This window comes from Oncorhynchus mykiss, chromosome 13 (genome assembly GCF_057628025.1).
Source record: "Oncorhynchus mykiss isolate SJ-2025 chromosome 13, ASM5762802v1, whole genome shotgun sequence".
NCBI classification, from domain to species: Eukaryota; Metazoa; Chordata; class Actinopteri; order Salmoniformes; family Salmonidae; genus Oncorhynchus; species Oncorhynchus mykiss.
This window is the reverse complement of record NC_143034.1, coordinates 66,182,504-66,208,669: the sequence shown is the minus strand read 5'-3', so window position 1 is coordinate 66,208,669 and position 26,166 is coordinate 66,182,504. Positions and strand designations below refer to the sequence as shown.

The 26,166-nt window shown below is 45.5% G+C and overlaps 1 protein-coding gene across 1 annotated transcript in view; it reads left to right on the top strand.

Moving 5' to 3' along the window:
- Nucleotides 1-25,536, top strand: part of LOC149978977 (Na(+)/H(+) exchange regulatory cofactor NHE-RF2-like) — a 55,908-nt gene extending 30,372 nt beyond the window's left edge. The window contains exons 3-6 of the mRNA XM_090197255.1: nt 7,472-7,690; nt 21,024-21,177; nt 21,567-21,685; nt 22,102-25,536. Coding sequence (XP_090053381.1) covers nt 7,472-7,690; nt 21,024-21,177; nt 21,567-21,685; nt 22,102-22,269 — 660 coding nt within the window. The 3' untranslated portion in view covers nt 22,270-25,536. The remainder of the gene's footprint in view (nt 1-7,471; nt 7,691-21,023; nt 21,178-21,566; nt 21,686-22,101) is intronic.
- Nucleotides 25,537-26,166: the final 630 nt, after the last annotated feature.

Below are 26,166 nucleotides of genomic sequence, written 5' to 3'. Positions count from 1 at the left end.
CTGTCTCTCCTTTCCTTTCTCCTTCTTCTTCTCCTCTCTCTCTCTCTTTCTCTTTCTCCCTCCCCTCTGAGCAACGGGAGACCTGTGTGTGACAGAAACACACACACATTCTCTATTTGAGGGCAGAACTTCTATTTCAGGGACACAGCAATTGCGTTATTTCAGACTGGCCTTACCAAACTATTTTCATTATGATGACTAGTTTTGTTTAGACCCATGATTATAGTTACACATAATGTCATGTTAATGCATAGCCTCACAGATATGAATAGACTTTGTGTTGTGGTTCTCCTGTAATTACTTTTAACACCTAATGAGATTGTGTCTGATTTTGAAAACTCCAAACTGTTGACCTGTTGATGACCTCTTATCTGACCCTTTACCTGAGGGCCACGCCCCCAAGGTGAGAACCGGCGATGTCAGTTAAACTGGCCGTGTTGGTTACACTACTGTCACCATGACAATACCTTGTACTCATGACATCAGCAATGTGCTACTGCTGAGGGCACATTCACTCTGTGATGATTTGTTTGCCGTGATGTCACTAGGGGTTGTAACGTGTTCTGTACTATTCTGTGCAGTTAGTGTCTTTACAGAAAATGTTACAACCTTTTCTCCAGTTGTACTTGAGTAGGAATACTTGCCATGGAAAGTGCAATGACAAGCTTGACTTTCAGGAATGACCTTAGGAAAACTCATATGACATTTTTGGTATTTTTATGGCCTAAAGGTGAGTGTGCGAGGCGTCTGTGTGATTTATTTTACAATGCATGGTTTTGAATTATAATGACCTAACCGAAGCCGGAAGGGCGGGTTGTCCGCTTTGATGCCTCACTCAATTACAACGTATCTCACTTTTTTGAACTGGAAGAGGTAGCTAAGTGTTGAGCCTTTACCATACATGGTACATTAGACCAATTCATCCACTAATGGAAACACAACATCACTATGAGATATGGACTATCCTGCTAGCATACAGCCTGTCCTTTCCACCCGCCTCGCTCTGTCAGCCCGCCCGCTTCTGGGCTGTTTTCCACTTTAGTCGAATGTTTCCATATACAGTATGTGTGTATCACAGGTGGCTACTTAGGGGAGGACGTCTCATAGTAAAACCATGTGCTTGATCTGTCAGATACCATTCCATTCATTCCGTTCCAGCCATTACTATGAGCCCAATGAAGGTGTTTATGGTTTTCAGGACACACTGCATACACTAACCTTTAGGGCTCATAAGAAATGTGATCCTCTTCTCCAGAGGATATTGGGTTAGCATTAATCCCCTAATGGAAATCATACAGCTGAATACTTCGATGACAACACACACACACATTAGGGATTCCCCTACTAGGTTACAGATAAAGCATCACCACATGCACGCAGACACACACACACACACACTCTTGTAAAACTAACCTTGTGGGGACACCCAATTCAGTCCCATTCAATATCCTATTTTTCCTTACACCTAAACCTAACCCTTACCCTAACATTAACCCGATAACCTAACCTTAACCCCAAAACTAACCCTAGCTCCTAACCCTAAACTAACCCTAGCTCCTAACCCTAAAAAACTAACCCTAGCTCCTAACCCAAACCCCAAAACTAACCCTAGCTCTGAACCCTAACTAACCCTAGCTCCTAACCCAAACCCCAAAACTAACCCTAGCTCCTAACCCAAACCCCAAAACTAACCCTAGCTCCTAACCCTAAAACTAACCCTAGCTCCTAACCCGAACTAACCCTAGCTCCTAACCCAAACCCCAAAACGAACCCTAGCTCCGAACCCTAAAACTAACCCTAGCTCCTAACACAAACCCCAAAACTAACCCTAGCTCCTAACCCAAACCCCAAAACTAACCCTAGCTCTGAACCCTAACTAACCCTAGCTCCTAACCCAAACCCCAAAACTAACCCTAGCTCTGAACCCTAACTAACCCTAGCTCCTAACCCAAACCCCAAAACGAACCCTAGCTCCGAACCCTAAAACTAACCCTAGCTCCTAACCCAAACCCCAAAACTAACCCTAGCTCCTAACCCAAACCCCAAAACTAACCCTAGCTCCTAACCCTAAAACTAACCCTAGCTCCTAACCCCAAAACTAACCCTAGCTCCTAACCCCAAAACTAACCCTAGCTCCTAACCCTAAAACTAACCCTAGCTCCTAACCCTAGCTCCTAACCCTAACCCCAAAACAAATCCTAACCCTAAAACTAACCCTAGCTCCTAACCCTAAAACTAACCCTAGCTTCTAACCCTAAAACTAACCCTAGCTCCTAACCCTAACCCTAAAACTAACCCTAGCTCCTAACCTTAAAACTAACCCTAGCTCCTAACCCTAACCCCAAAACTAATCCTAACCCTAAAACTAACCCTAGCTCCTAACCCTAGCTCTTAACCGCAAACCTAATTCTAACCCTAACACTAATTCTAACCTTAACTCCCTAGAAATAGCATTTGACCTTTTGGGGACCAACAAACTGTCCCCAGTTGGTCAAATTAGTTTACTATTCTTGTGGGGGACTTCTGGTTCTTCTTCTGGTCCCCACAAGTATAGTTAAACACGTCCACACACACACACTTATAATACACCACATTCACACACATTCACTTCACACACACACACTGGCTGGCACAGTCCTGAGTAGTAGTACTAGACAGAGAGTCAATGATCCTTGGTAGTGACAGGGTTAACAGTGGTCATGATCCAACTATCCCAGCAGTCTCTTAGTGAATAATTCAACAACAGCACCGATCTCATTTCATCAACCACAAACACACGTACACAGCCAGTGGTCACATTTGAGAAAACACACACACACATTGACACATGCTCCATCATAATCTTACTCACACACACACACCACATACTGTACAGACACACACACACGCTGTACAGACACACACTCAGGGCAGGTTGACGTTTATTGGGATGAGTCTTGTCCTTGAGGCAGGACTGGGGGCCTCATACAGAGACACACACATCACACAGGCAGGCAGGCAGGCCTAGGCAGGAAAGCATACCAGGGCCTAGTTCTGTTCTAATACCAGGGCCTAGTTCTGTTCTAATACCAGGGCCTAGTTCTGTTCTAATACCAGGACCTAGTTCTATTCTAATACCAGGGCCTAGTTCTGTTCTAATACCAGAGCCTAGTTCTGTTCTAATACCAGGGCCTAGTTCTGTTCTAATACCAGGGCCTAGTTCTGTTCTAATACCAGGGCCTAGTTCTGTTCTAATACCAGGGCCTAGTTCTATTCTAATACCAGGACCTAGTTCTATTCTAATACCTTGGCCTAGTTCTATTCTAATACCAGGGCCTAGTTCTATTCTAATACCAGGGCCTAGTTCTATTCTAATACCAGGGCCTAGTTCTATTATAATACCAGGACCTAGTTATATTCTAATATCAGGACCTAGTTCTATTCTAATATCAGGGCCTAGTTCTATCCTAATACCAGGGCCTTGAGTTGTTCCTGGTCAGGTCATGTGGTCAGGAAAAACTCCTGACCCTACTTACAGTGCATACTGTTTCCTGACAATGTGACTTGACCAGGAAAAGCCCTGCACTCAGCCTGACTGTGTTGTATGGATATCATGGAGGAGGAAAACATTCTGTTTGGATTTTCCTTTAGGAATCATTAGGATTTATGCCTGTTAGTTTCCAATGGCCGTGTTCAGAACAGAAACGTAGCTCACACATATTGGAATGGGAGTGGAGAATGTCATTCTGTACAGAGTTCCTTAACAGAGCACTTGATTTTCCAAAACAAGGTTTGAGTTCTCACCCTGAAGTTATTTCCTGATTATAGGCTTGTTTGCCGACAGAAGGGAAAAAGCAAAAACTCGATTTTGTTCTGTTTCTCATCAAAATATCTAAATGCCACTGACCCATTAGACACTGACCCATTTTTTTTCATTATTCTAACATGGATCAAGCCAAGTCTTTTCTACAGTGATAGCGTTGGAATAGTCCATTTTTCCCTCATAAATAGGGGTGGAGGTTGAAATCTGCCTAACCCCACCTGAAAAAGAACTAATGAAACTACCACATGAACACTGGCTTTATATCCATCCAGAATTACAGATATCATCATTAACCTAGATAGGAAATACCTCTTATTCTTGTTCCCAGTTGGCTCCAAAACTCCCACACTGTTGCCAAGTGGAGTTGGAGGAGTGAAGCCTGGAGGGCGGCCATATTTGGCAGTGTTGTGATTTATATTCTCTATCTCTGCTGGCTGTCAGCTCAACTAACCAGTCCTTCCACACCCGCCACAGGTGTGAGAGTGACTAGAACTGAAAGATGTTGTAACACCAAGCTCAGTGCAGTACACCACATGTAACAACCACTTCTTTAATGTGTGTATAAGGTACATCGTCTCATAATGATCGTGTCATAACATACATCGTCTCATAATGATCGTGTCATAACATCGTCTCATAATGATCGTGTCATAACATCGTCTCATAATGATCGTGTCATAACATCGTCTCATAATGATTGTGTCATAACATACTTCGTCTCATAATGATCGTGTCATCATGTCATAACATTGATTATTTTTCTTTGTTTATTTCTCCTCTGTTTTTCCTCCTTTCCTTTAATATATGTTATCTTGCCCTTCAGAAACAGGAGAAAACAATGACATGAACAACTGGCTTGCAGAAACAGAGAAATCCCATTTAGATATACAGTATTGTCAGAGTTGTTATGACCACTTGGATTGGACAGATCCTCAAAAGGCTTCTCAAATCTTCCAAGTCCCTTCTTGTTAACTGATGCATTGTTTTTCCTCCAAGCCAATCACCACTCTTTAATAAGATGTCTCCTGTTTCGCTGCACCTCAGCCTAGATTGGCCCTCACAGATGGTGCTGGCTAAGGTAGAGCGAAGAGGGCCTTTGGCACAGAAAGAGGAAGACACACACACGTACAGAGGGACGATGACATGGGCCACCCTCCAGGGGGTGATTAGTGCTGTGTGGACAGGCATCTAGAGGCAGTCAGAGGTTGGGTTGGCAGGGACGGCCGTCTACCCTCGCTAATGTCTACCAGCAGGGCTGTTCACACTGTTTATCTTACTCTCAGACCTTCCAGAACTCACTCACTCTATTTCAACTCTCTCGTTTCTTCTTTCTCTTTCATACACACACAACCTCTCTCTTTATATCCTCTCTTTCTCTCAATCTCGTTTTCCCCCTCCTCCATCTCTCTCTATGTGGATCCAGGACAGATCCCTGGGTGCTAATAGCTAAGTGACCTCTCTGTATTAAGCCCCACCCCTTCCTCCTGGCCTTGCGGTCACTTCCTGCTTCTCCGCCAATAAGAATTCATTTGAATGAAATCAGTCTGAATCATTCCATTGTACTCCACATCAGGCCTGGATGACTTTCTTAGGGCATCCTTCCCGGAACGCTGTTGGTTTAAGCAATTTTATGGAATTCTGTCCATGAAATGGGCCATGTTTTATATTTTGGTGTTGAGGAGAGAGAGATTTAGTAAGTATTAAAACAGATTTTCCCTCCCCTATTAGATATCTACCTCGTAATACTTCTAAAAGTGACATCCATACATCTGCGTACTCCTTCCATCCTACACCCATCCCTCCCTCTATGCCCAGCGAATGGCCGACCATTGTTGTCGTCCCCCCATATGAGCCAACATAGTGCACCACACCCTGTGTGTCTGTCTGCTAAAAATACCTTGTCAGGACTGGATGTATTGTCTGATGACAGGCGATGTATAATGCAGATATTGTGTGATAGTACACACACACACCACACACACACACTGATAGCGTGCTGCAGGTATGTGTTCTTCATTGGGTGTTTGAGGGATAGGGTCCCATATGGGGGTTAGCCCAGACCCCCTACACCCCCTTTACCACTCCTTATCACCCCACAGTGGAGGTGAGGTTACACCATGTCATTAAGAAGTCGTGACACTAGATGCTCAATGTGGCGTTTTACACAGATACTCAACACAATATTTAGTCCGATTCAGATGTACAGTGTAGTCTACAGTCTTAGAAAAAGGTGCTATCTAGAACCTAAAAGGGTTCTTCAGCTAGAATCGTTTTAGTTCCAGGTTCCTTTCCACCAGGGGCTCTACATCAAACACAAAAGGGTTCTACCTGGAACCAAAACGGGTTATCCTGGAACCAAATCGGGTTATCCTGGAACCAAAAAGGGTTATCCTGGAACCAAAAGGGGTTATCCTGGAACCAAAAGGGGTTATCCTGGAACCAAAAGGGGTTATCCTGGAACCAAAAGGGTTATCCTATGGGGACAGCTGAAGAACTTGTTTGAAACCCTTTTATCTCAGATTGCATATCACTTTCCTGATAATCAGTTATGTGTGGCTGTGGTTGAGGTGAGTGTTATGATGTGGTGTTGAGATGAGTTAGTTTTATACAAGGGGAAGGTCTTTGAGTTGGAGATTGTCTTTCTATACCTAAAGTCCAAATCATTGACATTACAACTATAGACTCAGTATAGAGCAGCTGCTGAGTGTTTTTTCCACTGATAGGCTAGCAGTGTTAAGGAGATACAGGCCTACATACAGTATGGGCATTCCTGTGGTGTGATAACTATTTGATTTCTTTGACAGTCATCTTACTGTAATAACATCAGGATGATCTGTCACGGAGGATTTCTCTCTCTGCTCATATGGCCTTAGTACATGTGCTGGTGTTGTACATAATATGTGTGGGTATCTTCAATCTGTTCTGCTTCTCTGACTCCAGTTGAACAGGATATACAGTAGATAGGTAGGGGTCGTATCTTCAATCTGTTCTGCTTCTCTGACTCAAGTTAAACAGGATATACAGTAGATAGGTAGGGGTCGTATCTTCAATCTGTTCTGCTTCTCTGACTCCAGTTGAACAGAATATACAGTAGATAGGTAGGGGTCGTATCTTCAATCTGTTCTGCTTCTCTGACTCCAGTTAAACAGAATATACAGTAGATAGGTAGGGGTCGTATCTTCAATCTGTTCTGCTTCTCTGACTCCAGTTAAACAGGATATACAGTAGATAGGTAGGGGTCGTATCTTCAATCTGTTCTGCTTCTCTGACTCCAGTTGAACAGAATATACAGTAGATAGGTAGGGGTCGTATCTTCAATCTGTTCTGCTTCTCTGACTCAAGTTGAACAGAATATACAGTAGATAGGTAGGGGTCGTATCTTCAATCTGTTCTGCTTCTCTGACTCAAGTTGAACAGAATATACAGTAGATAGGTAGGGGTTGGGATCAAACAGAAGACACATTTCATTTCCCTGTGATAATGAACAACAAATTAAACACATTAGTGGTGTTTGTTTGGTATAGACCACAAACAAGCAATAAAGACTATTGGAGGGATCCAAACTTCTTCCTTCTGCACTTACATCTGACAGGACTTCTTTGAGTACTCAGTAGTGTATATGACTCAACTGTAGATGATATTGTGTATCTTTCTCTCTGTTCACTACAGGAGGCTCTTGCCCATGTTAATGCCCATGCCCAGGTGGCGCGGCCACCAGTGGACCCATCGGAGCTGTTCCCCAGGCTGTGCCACCTGGTGCGGGCCGAGACTGGCTACGGCTTCAACCTGCACAGTGAGAAGTCCCGGCCGGGCCAGTACATCCGCTCCCTGGACCCTGGGTCTCCAGCCGACCACGCCGGGCTCAGACCACAGGACAGACTCATAGAGGTGAGGAGAGAGGGGATGGGTGAAGGAGGGGAGAGGAGAGGGGGATGGGTGAAGGAGGGGAGAGGAGAGGGGGATGGGTGAAGGAGGGGAGAGGAGAGGGGGATGGGTGGAGGAGGGGAAGATTGGTGTCGAAAGAGGGCAAGTGGTTAGAGACTGAAGAAGATGGGTGGGGGACTGTGGAGCTCCATGAAGGGGTTTATTTTTCATGAAGGTGAGGAGGAGGCTGGGAAGAGGGGCTAGTCCAGGAGGAGGATAGGTGTTTGAGGAGGAGGCTGGGAAGAGGGGCTAGTCCAGGAGGAGGATAGAGGTGCAGGGGATTGGTGGGAGAGGGAGGAGGGAGTCAGATGTATTAATAATCACGGAACTATGGACCAGTAGAGGCTTGGTTTGTAAACTTTAGACAAGTGGTGAGAGAGAAGGAGACAGGCTCCAATCAGCTAGTTTACATTGGTCCTAATGAGACCCTAATGAGGTGGGCTTTGAGAAATGGGGTTGGAACACCCTAATTAGGGGGGTTTATAGAACAGAGAGAGAGAGAGAGGGAGTGGGGTGATTGAACATGTGTCTGAGATAAGGGATACAGAGTGAAACCCCAAGAGGTATTTTACTCCCCTATGTACATGCAAATGTATGTGTGCTTGCTTGTGAATGTTTGGGTTTATCAGTGTGTGTGTACACAGGTGTGACCTCGTGTGGCAGAAGTCTCAATGCTCATCCTTCATGCGTGTGAGGGCCACATGTGCCTGGTTTAACCCCTCTAACGATACCACTGCTATAACACGGCCTGGACCCCAGCCTCATCTCACACATGTTTTAGTTGAGATTAAGGAGGACAGGCTGATAGGGGGGAGAGGTTGTTCATCAGTCTGAAAGCAGGATACAGACGAGAGAGAAACATATGAGACCTGAATGTGTGGGAGAAAGAAGGGATGGTGGGATAGCAGAGGGTCAGAGATAGAGGGATAGAAGGAGACACAGGGGAGAAGCAGACGTGTGAAACATACTGATCCTGCTCACCATACACCCTCTCAATCAGACCCCTAGACACATTCCCATGAGCCCTGACCCCAGAGCAGTACATCAGGGCCTAACAAGGCTGCACAGGGCCAAAACAGGGTAAGACAGGGTCAAATACAGGGTCTGACAGGGCCAAATACAGGGTCAGACAGGGCCAAATACAGGGTCAGACAGGGCCAAATACAGGGTCAGACAGGGCCAAATACAGGGTAAGACAGAGTCAAATACAGGGTCAGACAGGGCCAAATACAGGGTCAGACAGGGCCAAATACAGGGTCAAATACAGGGTCAGACAGGGCCAAATACAGGGTCAGACAGGGCCAAATACAGGGTCAGACAGGGCCAAATACAGGGTAAGACAGAGTCAAATACAGGGTCAGACAGGGCCAAATACAGGGTCAGACAGGGCCAAATACAGGGTCAGACAGGGCCAAATACAGGGTCAGACAGGGCCAAATACAGGGTAAGACAGAGTCAAATACAGGGTCAGACAGGGCCAAATACAGGGTCAGACAGGGCCAAATACAGGGTCAGACAGGGCCAAATACAGGGCCAAAACAGGGCCAAATACAGGGCCAAAACAGGGCCAAATACAGGGTCAGACAGGGCCAAATACAGGGTCAGACAGGGCCAAATACAGGGTCAGACAGGGCCAAATACAGGGTCAGACAGGGCCAAATACAGGGTCAGACAGGGCCAAATACAGGGTAAGACAGAGTCAAATACAGGGTCAGACAGGGCCAAATACAGGGTCAGACAGGGCCAAATACAGGGCCAAATACAGGGTCAGACAGGGCCAAATACAGGGTCAGACAGGGCCAAATACAGGGTCAGACAGGGCCAAATACAGGGTCAGACAGGGCCAAATACAGGGTCAGACAGGGCCAAATACAGGGTCAGACAGGGCCAAATACAGGGTAAGACAGAGTCAAATACAGGGTCAGACAGGGCCAAATACAGGGTCAGACAGGGCCAAATACAGGGTCAGACAGGGCCAAATACAGGGTCAGACAGGGCCAAATACAGGGTCAGACAGGGCCAAATACAGGGTCAGACAGGGCCAAATACAGGGCCAAAACAGGGCCAAATACAGGGTCAGACAGGGCCAAATACAGGGTCAGACAGGGCCAAATACAGGGTCAGACAGGGCCAAATACAGGGTCAGACAGGGCCAAATACAGGGTCAGACAGGGCCAAATACAGGGTCAGACAGGGCCAAATACAGGGTCAGACAGGGCCAAATACAGGGTCAGACAGGGCCAAATACAGGGTCAGACAGGGCCAAATACAGGGTCAGACAGGGCCAAATACAGGGTCAGACAGGGCCAAATACAGGGTCAGACAGGGCCAAATGCAGGGTCAGACAGGGCCAAATGCAGGGTCAGACAGGGCCAAATACAGGGTCAGACAGGGCCAAATACAGGGTCAGACAGGGCCAAATGCAGGGTCAGACAGGGCCAAATGCAGGGTCAGACAGGGCCAAATGCAGGGTCAGACAGGGCCAAATACAGGGTCAGACAGGGCCAAATACAGGGTCAGACAGGGCCAAATACAGGGTCAGACAGGGCCAAATACAGGGTCAGACAGGTCCAAATACAGGGTCAGACAGGGCCAAATACAGGGTCAGACAGGGCCAAATACAGGGTCAGACAGGGCCAAATACAGGGTCAGACAGGGCCAAATACAGGGTCAGACAGGGCCAAATACAGGGTCAGACAGGGCCAAATACAGGGTCAGACAGGGCCAAATACAGGGTCAGGCAAGACGTAAAATACACTGCATCAAAAACACAGGGTCAAATGAAAGTCACACAGAGCCAAACAGAATCTAGCTTGGTTTAACTAAAGCTAACCTGGCTCGTAGCGTTACTTTGACGTTATCATGGTGTTGTGGTGAAAACACAAGGCTGGAAACAGTAAAAACAGTGTAATATGGCAGGCAGAGCAGTTGGATACAGTAGACCCCAACAGGGTCAAAGAGAGACTCACACACACATGCACGGCTATACCATTCCAGTCCTGCCCATACAGTATGAGTAACACGGATGGCTGCACACACACTGGCACTAGAGGGAGGAGTTGCTTTCAATGCTTTGATGTGCCTCTGTCTGTCCAGCAACAGGAAACAGGGAGGGTGATCTGTAGCTATGGGAGGTAGCTTCCTGTGTCTGTTAGATGACAATAACAGGCCCTGTCTATGTGCTCTATGGTCCATAAATAGGTTTTATCATGTTTATATAGAGACTAAAGAGTCCCTGCCCTGCACCCGAAGACACACATCCAGAGAGAGAGACAGAGAGACCTCGATCTTCTGCACAGATTCTGTCAGACCTGGGCCCTGACAGTAAATCTCAGTAAGACAAAAATACTGGTGTTGCAACAAAGGTCCAGTTCCTAATAAAGCCCCTTAAATTGAAATGTAATTGACAGAGATGACAGAGATACCCTTCTCTGAACCTGAATACACACGCCCAGGGAGAGAGACAGAGATGCCCTTCCCTGAACCTGGATACACACGCCCAGGGAGAGAGACAGAGATACCCTTCCCTGAACCTGAATACACACGCCCAGGGAGAGAGACAGAGATACCCTTCCCTGAACTTGAATACACACGCCCAGGGAGAGAGACAGAGATACCCTTCCCTGAACCTGAATACACACGCCCAGGGAGAGAGACAGAGATACCCTGCCCTGAACCTGAATACACACGCCCAGGGAGAGAGACAGAGATACCCTGCCCTGAACCTGAATACACACGCCCAGGGAGAGAGACAGAGATACCCTGCCCTGAACCTGAATACACACGCCCAGGGAGAGAGACAGAGATACCCTGAACCTGAATACACACGCACAGGGAGAGAGACAGAGATACCCTGAACCTGAACCTGAATACACACGCCCAGGGAGAGAGACAGAGATACCCTGAACCTGAACCTGAATACACACGCCCAGGGATAGAGACAGAGATACCCTGAACCTGAATACACACGCACAGGGAGAGAGACAGAGATACCCTTCCCTGAACCTGAATACACACGCCCAGGGAGAGAGACAGAGATACCCTGAACCTGAACCTGAATACACACGCCCAGGGAGAGAGACAGAGATACCCTGAACCTGAACCTGAATACACACGCCCAGGGAGAGAGACAGAGATACCCTGAACCTGAATACACACGCCCAGGGAGAGAGACAGAGATACCCTTCCCTGAACCTGGATACACACGCCCAGGGAGAGAGACAGAGATACCCTTCCCTGAACATGAATACACACGCCCAGGGAGAGAGACAGAGATACCCTTCCCTGAACCTGAATACACACGCCCAGGGAGAGAGACAGAGATACCCTTCCCTGAACATGAATACACACGCCCAGGGAGAGAGACAGAGATACCCTGAACCTGAATACACACGCACAGGGAGAGAGACAGAGATACCCTGAACCTGAACCTGAATACACACGCCCAGGGAGAGAGACAGAGATACCCTGAACCTGAACCTGAATACACACGCCCAGGGAGAGAGACAGAGATACCCTGAACCTGAATACACACGCCCAGGGAGAGAGACAGAGATACCCTTCCCTGAACATGAATACACACGCCCAGGGAGAGAGACAGAGATACCCTGCCCTGAACCTGAATACACACGCCCAGGGAGAGAGACAGAGATGCCCTGCCCTGAACCTGAATACACACGCCCAGGGAGAGAGACAGAGATACCCTGAACCTGAATACACACAGGCCCAGGGAGAGAGACAGAGATACCCTGAACCTGAATACACACAGGCCCAGGGAGAGAGACAGAGATACCCTGAACCTGAATGAACACGCCCAGGGAGAGAGACAGAGATACCCTTCCCTGAACCTGAATACACACGCCCAGGGAGAGAGACAGAGATACCCTGAACCTGAATACACACGCACAGGGAGAGAGAGACAGAGACAGATGACTACACAGGACAGTACAGTGCCTTGCGAAAGTATTCGGCCCCCTTGAACTTTGCGACCTTTTGCCACATTTCAGGCTTCAAACATAAAGATATAAAACTGTATTTTTTTGTGAAGAATCAACAACAAGTGGGACACAATCATGAAGTGGAACGACATTTATTGGATATTTCAAACTTTTTTAACAAATCAAAAACTGAAAAATTGGGCGTGCAAAATTATTCAGCCCCCTTAAGTTAATACTTTGTAGCGCCACCTTTTGCTTCGATTACAGCTGTAAGTCGCTTGGGGTATGTCTCTATCAGTTTTGCACATCGAGAGACTGACATTTTTTCCCATTCCTCCTTGCAAAACAGCTCGAGCTCAGTGAGGTTGGATGGAGAGCATTTGTGAACAGCAGTTTTCAGTTCTTTCCACAGATTCTCGATTGGATTCAGGTCTGGACTTTGACTTGGCCATTCTAACACCTGGATATGTTTATTTTTGAACCATTCCATTGTAGATTTTGCTTTATGTTTTGGATCATTGTCTTGTTGGAAGACAAATCTCCGTCCCAGTCTCAGGTCTTTTGCAGACTCCATCAGGTTTTCTTCCAGAATGGTCCTGTATTTGGCTCCATCCATCTTCCCATCAATTGTAACCATCTTCCCTGTCCCTGCTGAAGAAAAGCAGGCCCAAACCATGATGCTGCCACCACCATGTTTGACAGTGGGGATGGTGTGTTCAGCTGTGTTGCTTTTACGCCAAACATAACGTTTTGCATTGTTGCCAAAAAGTTCAATTTTGGTTTCATCTGACCAGAGCACCTTCTTCCACATGTTTGGTGTGTCTCCCAGGTGGCTTGTGGCAAACTTTAAACTACACTTTTTATGGATATTTTTAAGAAATGGCTTTCTTGCCACTCTTCCATAAAGGCCAGATTTGTGCAATATACGACTGATTGTTGTCCTATGGACAGAGTCTCCCACCTCAGCTGTAGATCTCTGCAGTTCATCCAGAGTGATCATGGGCCTCTTGGCTGCATCTCTGATCAGTCTTCTCCTTGTATGAGCTGAAAGTTTAGAGGGACGGCCAGGTCTTGGTAGATTTGCAGTGGTCTGATACTCCTTCCATTTCAATATTATCGCTTGCACAGTGCTCCTTGGGATGTTTAAAGCTTGGGAAATATTTTTGTATCCAAATCCGGCTTTAAACTTCTTCACAACAGTATCTCGGACCTGCCTGGTGTGTTCCTTGTTCTTCATGATGCTCTCTGCGCTTTTGACGGACCTCTGAGACTATCACAGTGCAGGTGCATTTATACGGAGACTTGATTACACACAGGTGGATTGTATTTATCATCATTAGTCATTTAGGTCAACATTGGATCATTCAGAGATCCTCACTGAACTTCTGGAGAGAGTTTGCTGCACTGAAAGTAAAGGGGCTGAATAATTTTGCACGCCCAATTTTTCAGTTTTTGATTTGTTAAAAAAGTTTGAAATATCCAATAAATGTCGTTCCACTTCATGATTGTGTCCCACTTGTTGTTGATTCTTCACAAAAAAATACAGTTTTATATCTTTATGTTTGAAGCCTGAAATGTGGCAAAAGGTCGCAAAGTTCAAGGGGGCCGAATACTTTCGCAAGGCACTGTAAATACAATGGGCTCCATTGGGTTAATACAGGGTATAGTTCAATGCAGTACTGTAGGACATTCCACTGACTCCCCTCCACACTGCTTAGATACTGTAAGCACTCAGAGAGGCCAAATACTTGAGACAATACAGTACTCTCTGTCTCTACTGTGCTCTTCAATTCATAACAATAGAATCTCATTCTACGTCTATGCATTACCTTCCCCAATATGTCTGCAAAGCAACATTCAGCAACCAGCTGTGACATTCCACCACGTCATATTCAAGAAGGTATTTGTAGATCAAGAACCTGTATTGGTGTCCTCCTCTGAACACAACAGTTAAACGACTTGGCCTTCTTCTTTCCTGTATGAATGGGGCTCAACAGTATCAGCTGTGTTTTGACAGGACCGAGTGAAAGGGATTTCTAATGAACACAGTCTGGGTGTACAGTTTCAGCTCAGAGTGGTTCGTCTATAGTCATTGAAACCCTGTCTGTGTTAGCTAGATTAGCGCTAAGTGAAGTTACTCCCTACCCACTGATTCAGGGTCCCTATAATCAGTGGTGGAAAAAGTACCCAATTGTCATACTTGAATTAAATTAAAGATACCTTGATAGAAAATAACTAATGTAAAACTGAAAGTCACCCAGTAAAATACTTGAGTTAAAGTTTTAAAAAACGATTTGGTTTTAAATATACTTAAGTATCAAAAGTAAAAGTATAAATCATTTCACATTCCTTATATTAAGCAAACCAGATGGCACAAGTTTCTTGTTTTTAACTGTACGGATAACCAGGGGCACACTCCAACACTCAGACATAATTTACAAACGAAGCACGTGTGTTTAGTGAGTCCGCCCAGATCAGAGGCAGTAGGGATGACCAGGGATGCTCTCTTGATAAGTGTGTGGACCATTTTCCTGTCCTGCTAAGCATTGAAAATGTAATGACTACTTTTGGGTGTCAGGGAAAATGTATTAAGTAAAAGGTACATCGTTTTCTTTAGGACTACAGGGGAGGAACATTTAAAGTTGTCAAAAATAGAAATAGTATAGTACAGATACACCAAAAAACTACTTATGTAGTACTTTAAAGTATTTTTACTTAATTACACCATATATACAAAAGTATGTGGACACCCCTTCAAATTAGTGGATTTGGCTATTTTAGCCACACCCGTTGCTGACAGGTGTATAAAATCGAACTCACCGCCATGAAATCTCCCTAGACAAACATTGGCAGTAAGAATGGCTTTATTTGAGAGCTCAGTGACTTTCAACGTGGCAGCATCATAGGATGCAACCTTTCCAACAAGTCGGTTCGTCAAATTTCTTCCCTGCTAGAGCTGCCCCACTCAACTGTAAGTGCTGTTATTGTAAAGTGGAAACGTCTAGGAGCAACGACAGCTCAGCCACATAAGCTCACAGAATGGGACCGCCGAGTGCTGAAGTGTGTGGTGCGTTAAAATCATCTATCATCGGTTGCAACACTCACTACTGAGTTCTAAACTGCCTCTGGAAGCAACATCAGCACAATAACTGTTCGTCGGGAGCTTCGTAAAAATGGGTTTCCATGGCCGAGCAGTCGCACACAAGCCTAAGATCACCATGAGCAATACCAAGCGTCAGCTGGAATGGTCTAAAGCTTGGACTCTGGAGCAGTGGAAACGCGTTCTCTGGAGTGATGAATCATGCTTCGCCAACTGGCAGTCTGACGGACGAATCTGGGTTTGGCGGATGGCAGGAAAACACTACCTGCCCCAATGCATAGTGCCAACGATAAAGTTTGGTGGAGGGGGAATAATGGTCTGGGGCTGTTTTTCATGGTTTGGGCTGGGCCCCTTATTCTAGATGATTCTGGGCTTCCAACTTTGTGGCAACAGTTTGGGGAAGGCCCTTTGCTGTTTCACCATGGCAATGCCCCAGTGCATAAAGCGAGGTCCATACAGAAATGGTTTGTCAAGATCAGTGTGGAAGAACTTGACCGGCCTGTACAGAGCCCTGACCTCAACCCCACCGAACACCTTCGGGATGAATTGGAGTGCCGACTGGAAGCCAGGCCTAATCGCCCAACATCAGTGTGCAACCTCACTAATGCTCGTGGCTGAATGGAAGCAAGTCCACACAGCAATGTTCCAACATCTAGTGGAGAGCCTTCCCAGAAGAGTGGAGGCTGTTATAGCAGCAATGTTCCAACATCTAGTGGAAAGCCTTCCCAGAAGAGTGGAGGCTGTTATAGCAGCAATGTTTCAACATCTAGTGGAGAGCCTTCCCAGAAGAGTGGAGGCTGTTATAGCAGCAATGTTTCAACATCTAGTGGAAAGCCTTCCCAGAAGAGTGGAGGCTGTTATTGCAGCAATATTTCAACATCTAGTGGAGAGCCTTCCCAGAAGAGTGGAGGCTGTTATTGCAGCAATGTTTCAACATCTAGTGGAGAGCCTTCCCAGAAGAGTGGAGGCTGTTATAGCAGCAAAGGGGGGACCAACTCCATATCAATGCGCATGATTTTGGAATGAGATGTTCAGTGAGCAGGTGTCCACATACTTTTGGTCACTTAGTGTACTTTACATCACTGCCTATAATCATTTAGGTTAGGATCAGGAGTAGGCTGATCTGGTCCTAGATCTGGGGTTAAGGACTACTTTTACCTTATGCAGTTTCCCCTATACAGGTCAGTGTCAGTAAACTGTAGTCAGTGAAGCCCTGTTTCACTCAGTCATTGGTTTTAATGCTGTGTCTGTTCGTTCTAGCTGGATTAGTGCTAAGTGGCTAGGTCACTGTACCTGCTGAAACTGCAGGCAGAGCCCCGGGGGTTTGGCCTAGGTAACCCCAGGCAGGTGTGTGGGCTCAGCAGTTGACTAGAGGATGATTATGTGTGTGTTATTCTCTGTGGCTAATGGAGGATGTCTCTGACCAAGCAACTGTGTGGCACGGTGCACTGCTTGGTCCATCGTCAGCAGCTCGTTAGCAAGGTGAAGACCCATTCTCTCTCACACACACACACACACAAACACACACAAAGGTAAACCAATGGAAACATTCCAGGGTGTACAACCTAAGCAAACACTGACGATTATGATTGTACCTTGAAAACGACTGCTCTGTAAAGCATTCAAACAGCACTGTATTCCAATGAAAAACAGCTTTGGCCCACTGGCACTACGCTGACTGTTGTATTGTGTGGGAGTCGCCTAACGAACAAGGGCCCTATTAATTAGCTTGAGTGGGCTGGATTGTTTTGTTGGATTGTGAAGGATTGCTGCTGCTATGAAACATGACACAACACCTGCTCCTCTATCCCAACACAAAGGGGGCTTGTTCCTCCTCATGCACTACGGCTGGTATGATGAGACGATTCTCTACCAATTAGTGTGTGATGACTCCACTGAGCCTTATGTTCTGACACCTACTCTAATGGCGAGAGGGAGAGAGACAGAGAGAGAGAGAGACAGAGCAAGAGGGATAGACAGAGAGGGAGAGCGAGAGAAAGAATAGATAGAGATGTGTTTCTGATAGTGAAGGTGTGCGCACCATAACAGTTATCACTGCTTAACTCTCACTCTCACTTTCTTTCATGCTCTTTCTTTTTTCTCTTTTTCTCCCTTTCACACACACAATACACACAACTTCTCTTGGTTTTACACATTATTTCCTCCCTTTCTCTCTCTCTTTCCCTCCTTCTCCTAGTCTCGCCCTAGCCTTAACAGGCACTCACTAGACTTTTACATTTCCTATGTAACAGTTAGTTATGAGAGAGTAGGTGGGTATCTAGCCATGCTGTTACAGTGTATTAGACCAGTCTGGTATCTAGCCGTGTTGTTACAGTGTATTAGACCAGTCTGGTATCTTTGTTACAGTGTATTAGACCAGTCTGGTATCTAGCCGTGCTGTTACAGTGTATTAGACCAGTCTGGTATCTTTGTTACAGTGTATTAGACCAGTCTGGTATCTAGCCGTGTTGTTACAGTGTATTAGACCAGTCTGGTATCTAGCCGTGTTGTTACAGTGTATTAGACCAGTCTGGTATCTAGCCGTGCTGTTACAGTGTATTAGACCAGTCTGGTATGTAGCCGTGCTGTTACAGTGTATTAGACCAGTCTGGTATCTAGCCGTGTTGTTACAGTGTATTAGACCAGTCTGGTATCTAGCCGTGTTGTTACAGTGTATTAGACCAGTCTGGTACCTAGCCGTGTTGTTACAGTGTATTAGACCAGTCTGGTATCTTTGTTACAGTGTATTAGACCAGTCTGGTACCTTGCCGTGTTGTTACAGTGTATTAGACCAGTCTGGTACCTAGCCGTGCTGTTACAGTGTATTAGACCAGTCTGGTATCTTTGTTACAGTGTATTAGACCAGTCTGGTACCTAGCCGTGTTGTTACAGTGTATTAGACCAGTCTGGTATCTTTGTTACAGTGTATTAGACCAGTCTGGTATCTAGCCGTGTTGTTACAGTGTATTAGACCAGTCTGGTATCTTTGTTACAGTGTATTAGACCAGTCTGGTATCTAGCCATGTTGTTACAGTATATTAGACCAGTCTGGTATCTAGCCGTGTTGTTACAGTGTATTAGACCAGTCTGGTATCTAGCTGTGTTGTTACAGTGTATTAGACCAGTCTGGTACGTAGCCATGTTGTTACAGTATATTAGACCAGTCTGGTATCTAGCCGTGTTGTTACAGTGTATTAGACCAGTCTGGTATCTAGCTGTGTTGTTACAGTGTATTAGACCAGTCTGGTATCTAGCTGTGTTGTTACAGTGTATTAGACCAGTCTGGTACGTAGCCATGTTGTTACAGTATATTAGACCAGTCTGGTATCTAGCCGTGCTGTTACAGTGTATTAGACCAGTCTGGTATCTAGCCGTGTTGTTACAGTGTATTAGACCAGTCTGGTATCTAGCTGTGTTGTTACAGTGTATTAGACCAGTCTGGTATCTAGCCGTGTTGTTACAGTGTATTAGACCAGTCTGGTATCTAGCCGTGTTGTTACAGTGTATTAGACCAGTCTGGTATCTAGCTGTGTTGTTACAGTGTATTAGACCAGTCTGGTATCTAACCGTGCTGTTACAGTGTATTAGACCAGTCTGGTATCTAGCTGTGTTGTTACAGTGTATTAGACCAGTCTGGTACGTAGCCATGTTGTTACAGTATATTAGACCAGTCTGGTATCTAGCCGTGCTGTTACAGTGTATTAGACCAGTCTGGTATCTAACCGTGTTGTTACAGCGTATTAGACCAGTCTGGTATCTAGCCGTGTTGTTACAGTGTATTAGACCAGTCTGGTACCTAGCCGTGTTGTTACAGTGTATTAGACCAGTCTGGTATGTAGCCGTGCTGTTACAGTGTATTAGACCAGTCTGGTATCTAGCCGTGCTGTTACAGTGTATTAGACCAGTCTGGTATGTAGCCGTGCTGTTACAGTGTATTAGACCAGTCTGGTATCTAGCCGTGCTGTTACAGTGTATTAGACCAGTCTGGTATCTAGCCGTGTTGTTACAGTGTATTAGACCAGTCTGGTATGTAGCCGTGCTGTTACAGTGTATTAGACCAGTCTGTGTCACAACCAACTCCTACTGCCCTCACTTCATAAGCAGCAGCGTTACTGAATTTTAAAACAAAATCCCCCTCAGGACACTGATACCTGAAACCCACACTATTGGTTCAGCAGAAGCTAGGCATCAATATTTGATGGTGTACCAACGTTAAGGCAGGCAGCATCGTGCAAAGCTACAGTACTCGCTGAATAGAGTTAATGGAATATACAGGAGTCTGTGGAAAGTCACAGGGAGAAACTCTCCAACAGAAACTTGCTGATGTGTTAGTGACTGGGGTGGAGGTGTGAGGGCTTCTTCTTACCTTTCAGACACTCTCTCGCTCCCCTCACACACTCCCCCTTCACTCTTTTCCAGCTGAATTCACAAGTTGCCGAACCAATAAAAGAGGGTTTACTATGACCAAAGAGAGAGAGAAAAAGTGTTTGAAAAGGAAACAAATAAACAATGTTCTACTGTTAGAGCCCATTAGCTTACATGCTCGTTCCATCCTTGTTGTAATGGGGTATGGAATGTAAAGGTATTCTGTTCAGTTTGTACGTCATTGAGGAAGGAATGCAGAATATTCTCTCTATGCACCATCTTGCAAAAATGTGTGTCTGATTCCTCACAGGTTTTGTCCTCGCTCTTCATTGAGTCCGGTGGAAAATGATCGTTTTGGTGCATAGTACCCTCTACTGTTTGGATCACGTAACGGTTTGCATACTCAGTTGATCCTTGTCTGAATAAATAAGTATTTTAGTTTAGGCTATACCATGGTTCTGGACAGTTGTGAATGTGTTCTCTAAAACGCTGGGTCAGGTAAAGAGAATGTTGTTGGATTGAGACTGGTGACCTGCTGCACTGGTCCAATGTGGACGAATCAGAAATCAACTGTAAGTCAACCAGTGTAAAGTCTGCACACCAGTAATGACAGACGACCGACCAACCAACATCACTAGTGTGCTTTTTTTAGAACTTGTTTTGGATACTTAGTTGTTCCTGTCTGAACCAGCAGCAGGATCTACAGTTCACTGTTTCTTTCCTACTGTATCCATATTCACAACCAGACAGCCTTGAACGTCTGTCAGACATTGAAACATTGAGACAGTGAGGAGGCCAGATCACAGAGTCACAGACAACAGTATAGATGGAGACATGTAACATCACTCACCCATAACACCCTTTCTTCCCCTCTCTCTCCCTTCTCTCCTTTCAGGTGAATGGGGTGAACGTGGAGGGCATGCGTCATGCGGAGGTCGTGGCCTTCATAAAGAGAGGAGGAGATGAGACCAGGCTGCTGGTGGTGGACCCTGACACAGACAATCACTTTAAGAAGATGGGCGTCACCCCATTGGCCAGCCACGTTAAAGGTAGACCTACACCCTGTTTATCTGTTAAACAGAATATTCATTTCAAGTGTACTCTTATAAACCACGCCAAAGGCACAGTACAGCTCGGGACAAGTCTCTAGTCTAATTGTACATCTACATTTTACAGTTGCATATTGAGAAGGCAGTAATGGTGATGATGATCCTAATCTATAGTGAAATGTTACGGTGTTGTTCATCAAAACCAGCATCAGATTACTGACCTCCAAATCTGAGCCTGTAATTCTGGGTGTTGGGTGAAGTTGCCCGTAGGGTGGATCAGGTTTGCATTTCCCCCACTAATGGTTCAGGTTAGGATTGGGGGGAGGAAAGGGTAGAGAAGTGGATCCTAGATCTGTACGTAGAGCGTAATTCTGACCCTTCTTTCCCAGACTTTGACGGTCCGTCCATATCCAACGGCTCCCCCAGTCCTCAGATCAACGGCAGCTTCACCAGCAGCTCCATCCAGTCACACCACTCTGACCTGAGCAGTCCAGACAACAGCCTGCAGGTGAGACGTGTGTGTGTGTGTGTGTGTGTACAAACATGCAAGAAAGCGTGCACGGTGTGTGTATATGTGTGTCTGCATGCGTTTGTAGACTATATTGGAGTGTACAGTATATAACCTCTTGTTATTTCATATAACACATGTATCACATTAACACAGATATTATCAGAATTACACATCAGGGTTCTATTTCAATTCATTACATTCAGGAAGTAAACTGAGGTCTACCAATTTTACCATTCCCACATTTGACCAATTCCAAATCATTGAGCAAATTAGAAGAATTGGAATTCCCGTTTACTTCCTGAATTGACTGAATTGAAATTGAATTGACCTCAACCCTGCCATGCGTGTGATTGTCATCCACACTATAACTACCAAGTAGTCTCTGATCTGTCTGTCTGTCTGTCTGTATCTAGCTGGGAGAGGACGAGGCGAGCCGTCTGATGGACCCGTTTGCTGAGATCGGCCTGCTCCTGAGTCCCACAGCGGCTGAGGCCAAAGAGAAGGCCCACGCCAAGAGAGCCAAGAAGAGAGCCCCTCAGATGGACTGGGACAAAAAACACCAGCTCTTCAGCAACTTCTGAACTTTTCTGCCACCCAATGAGAGAAGCAGAAAGACTGTCGAATTTGACATTTCTGAAACTTACCTTCAACATTCCTACCCGTTACCCCACCACCACTACCACCCAATCCAACAGAAGAGAATATGCAGATAGAATGTTGTTCTTTGAACGTTGGCCATCCAACACCCACTCCCCCCTGCTTCCAAAATGGACTGGATGGAATGATGGACATCTCATCCTTTACCCCTCCTTCAATCCTCCCTTCTTCCACCCTTCTCTATACCCCCATCCCACCCAGAGAGAGCTTGTCTGCTGGACTGGACTGGAATAAGATACTCAAGATTACCAGCTTCTTCTGAATCCTCCCGTCATCATCAGTCTTTCCCTAAACCATCCAATGGCCCTCCTCTTCTACCACTAACTCCCACCTCCTCTGAGGACTGCTCTGGAGAGAGGAGGCACTTATTTTTGTATTCAGAAAGTAGAAAAGCACCATGATAGGTGTTAGCCAGCCCAGCTATAAGGAGTATGGGGAATATGGACTATGTGAGATGTTTGTGAACACTGTGACCTGATCTTAAACATTGGGGTTTGTTTTGACCCTGTAAGAGAAGGATGTACGCCCAAAGATGGATAAAACTCTTCCTCCCATGATCCTCCTGTGATTTTATTGTGTGATCGATGCGCCTCAGACTTCACGGATTCACTCACCAGGAAAAGCACAAACTGGAGGCTGAATAGCATTGCTTCTGTATCATCTCTGTTTGTATTTGTATCAAAGCATCGGTTTTCTCACAATGTCATAACATTTCCACTTTGCTCCCTATGTTGGATATGAACTGGTATTCATAGATGGTGTTAACAATGCATAGACAATCAAAAGCCTTACTCCACCCATCCCTCCCTCTCAATATGATAGCATTTAAGATACATGCATTTAGTCAATGTATGCGTGCACACACACACAAGCCCCCTATGATTCTCTAGCCTATAGGCCTGCTTCACTCATTCTAAGGCAGTTTTAGTTTATTTAAGGGACCCTTATCTTTATGACATCAATGACATCCTCTCCACCATTTCATATCCCAATGTCCCCGACATAGAAATAGAATTACTAGAATGGGAATTCCTCAATCAAGTTAAGAGTGAATAGATCAAGCGTTGAGTTTTTTTACACTGCCTGTCTAGTACACCAGGGGGTGCTAATAAGACACACAGCAACATGAAGCCACTCCAGTACACTGCTCAGAGATGTATGAGGATTGGGACATGAAAGTACCATAGCAGGAGAAGATAGTCTGGGGATGATATGACCACTTTAAAGATGTATGAGATCTATGTAACACCTTGTAACATTTACATAAAGCCTGCAGGTATGTGTTATTACTAGTTATGAGTATCTATCATGCTTTACCTGTTATAAGCAAATATAATGCTATATTACTTGTTATGAGCATCTATGTTTTATTACTTGCTATGAGCATTGATAATGCTGTATTACTTGTTATGAGCATCTATGTTTTATTACTTGCTATGAGCATTGATAATGCTGTATTACTTGTTATGAGCATCTATGTTTTATTACTTGCTATGAGCATTGATAATGCTGTATTACTTGTTATGAGCATCTATAATGCTGCATTACTTGTTATGAACATCTCCATCTATGAGCCGAACACCTTTATATGAAAAAGTATAGATACAAATAATGTATGAAATAACAAGATGGATATTGTACGGGATTGAAAGTGAGCCCAGCGTATCAAAGAAAGCTTACATCATTCAGTGTTGATGTGATGTTGTGGTAATGTTCTGCTCATGTTGTGGTACAGTGATGACAGACTGACATAGTGCTTGTATCAGCTACTCCAGACTGGGCTGTCTTTCTGTTTCACTTCAGAAGGGAAGGACACAGTTATTTTTGTACAACATGCCTGAATGCTGTGGATTGTGGATCGGCTGTGGTATCAGGGGCTTTGGTATGTGAGTATAGCCTGGTCGCAGATCTATTTGTGCGATATTGCCAACTCCTATGGTTATTATCAAGAGGCGTCACACAACAATAGCCATAGGAGTTGGTAAGACAGCACAAACTGATCTCGGACCAGGCTATTCTGAGCTATGGGGCTAGGGGCTCTGATCAGTGGGCCTGCCCAGTGGGGGCTGTGGTGGTGGGGTGGTGGGGCAGTGGGGTGTGTGGGAGAGGCCTATCCTGGAGGTCAGACTCAGAGATGCTCTAATGAATGAGACCAGGGGAGCCACAGGATTTACAGGAGATTAGTCCTAGCATAGGATAGCATAGGGACAGCTGTCCTGCACACAGACACACCCCAGACCAAACCACTGTCACGCCTCATAGGGGGGTGAAGGTTATCTTACTGTGTGTGTGTCATCCACTGTTACGGATAATAATCTCAGGTCCCCCCGGTCGTTCATATTGTGGTAGGATCTACACAAAGAGAACACACCCCAGACCAAACCACTGCTACATCTCATACGGGGGTGAAGGGAGATAGAAGGGAAAGTTTGTCTCTGTGTCATCCATTGTTACTATTCACCCAGGGTCCGTATAATGCTGATCTAGGATCAGTTTTGCCTTTTAGATCATAATTAATAAGATTATATGGACAGGAGGGACCTGATACTAGTTCAGCACTCCTACTCTGAGACACTTTCTGAATACGGGCCCAGGTCCCCCCTGGAGGTTCATATTGTGGTAGGGTCTGAAATGCGGGTCCCTGGTTGGGCTCGGTCTGAGGTACAGGCCCAGGGTCAGCTGTGCTATGCGGCGCCGACACCACACTTAGGACGGAGAGAAATGTCTGATCTGTTTTCATATATTGCACAATTTATTTTTGTTAATATGCATATTGTCATTACTATTACTCATAATAGCACAGATAAAACAGTTTTTATTTCTCTGGTTTCCATTTGTGATCTAGCACCAATGTGTTTGCATAAGGGTTTTTACTATTGGTCCATATGATAAGCTGACCGTTAAACCCTGAGCAGAATGGTATATGACCCATGTATATTGACATTTTAGTCATTTGGCAGACGCTGTTATCCAAAGCGGCTTAAAGGAGCAATTTGGGGTTAAGTGCCTTGCTCAAAAGTTTGTTGACAGATTTTTCACCTAGTTGGTTTGGAGATTCCAACCAGTGACCTATCGGTTACTGGCCCCAATGCTCTTAACCACTAGGCTGCCTGCCTCCCTACAGTATATATACGGCAGGTTGTATTTTTTCAATAAAGTGTGACAATCTCCTTCTGGTCTATATGACATCATCTCAGTGTCATCCCTTCTTCTTCTGTAAGTCTGTTGTCTTGTCTCTGATACTAGTGGGGGAGGGGGGGGTCATCTGTTCAATGAGCTAATCTTCCCACAGCTGTGATCCAGGAGTTCTCAGAGATACTCCTCCTCTTCTTTCTCAAGGTCTATCGCCCTCCCTCACTATTGTCCAGGTCCTCCTCCTTGCTTGCGCTCTCTATCTCTCTCTCTCTTCCCCCCTCGATCCCTAAGGATTATGTGAGTGTTGGCATACAGTTTCACTCTGTTTCAAGAATTCTCTCGTGCCTCCAGCTGCCATGAGTACTCAGGCCCGTTAAAGGTCACGCAGAGGTCCAGAGTGTGTGTGTGTGTCTGTCTTGTTCCGCCGGTTGGGTTTCTTCACGTTGACATCCGTTTGCGCCAAACCCGGCGAGATTGACATTTCTTTTTTTTTTTATCACTTTTTCTCCCCAATTTCGTGGGATCCAATTGTTAGTAGTTACTATCTTGTCTCATCGCTATAACTCCCGTACGGGCTCGGGAGAGACGAAGGTTGAAAGCCATGCGTGAGATTGACATTTCTACGTTATATAGGCTGCGCATCAGCCGCCTTCCTTCCGACCGGAGGCCTTGCTTACTCCCCACAA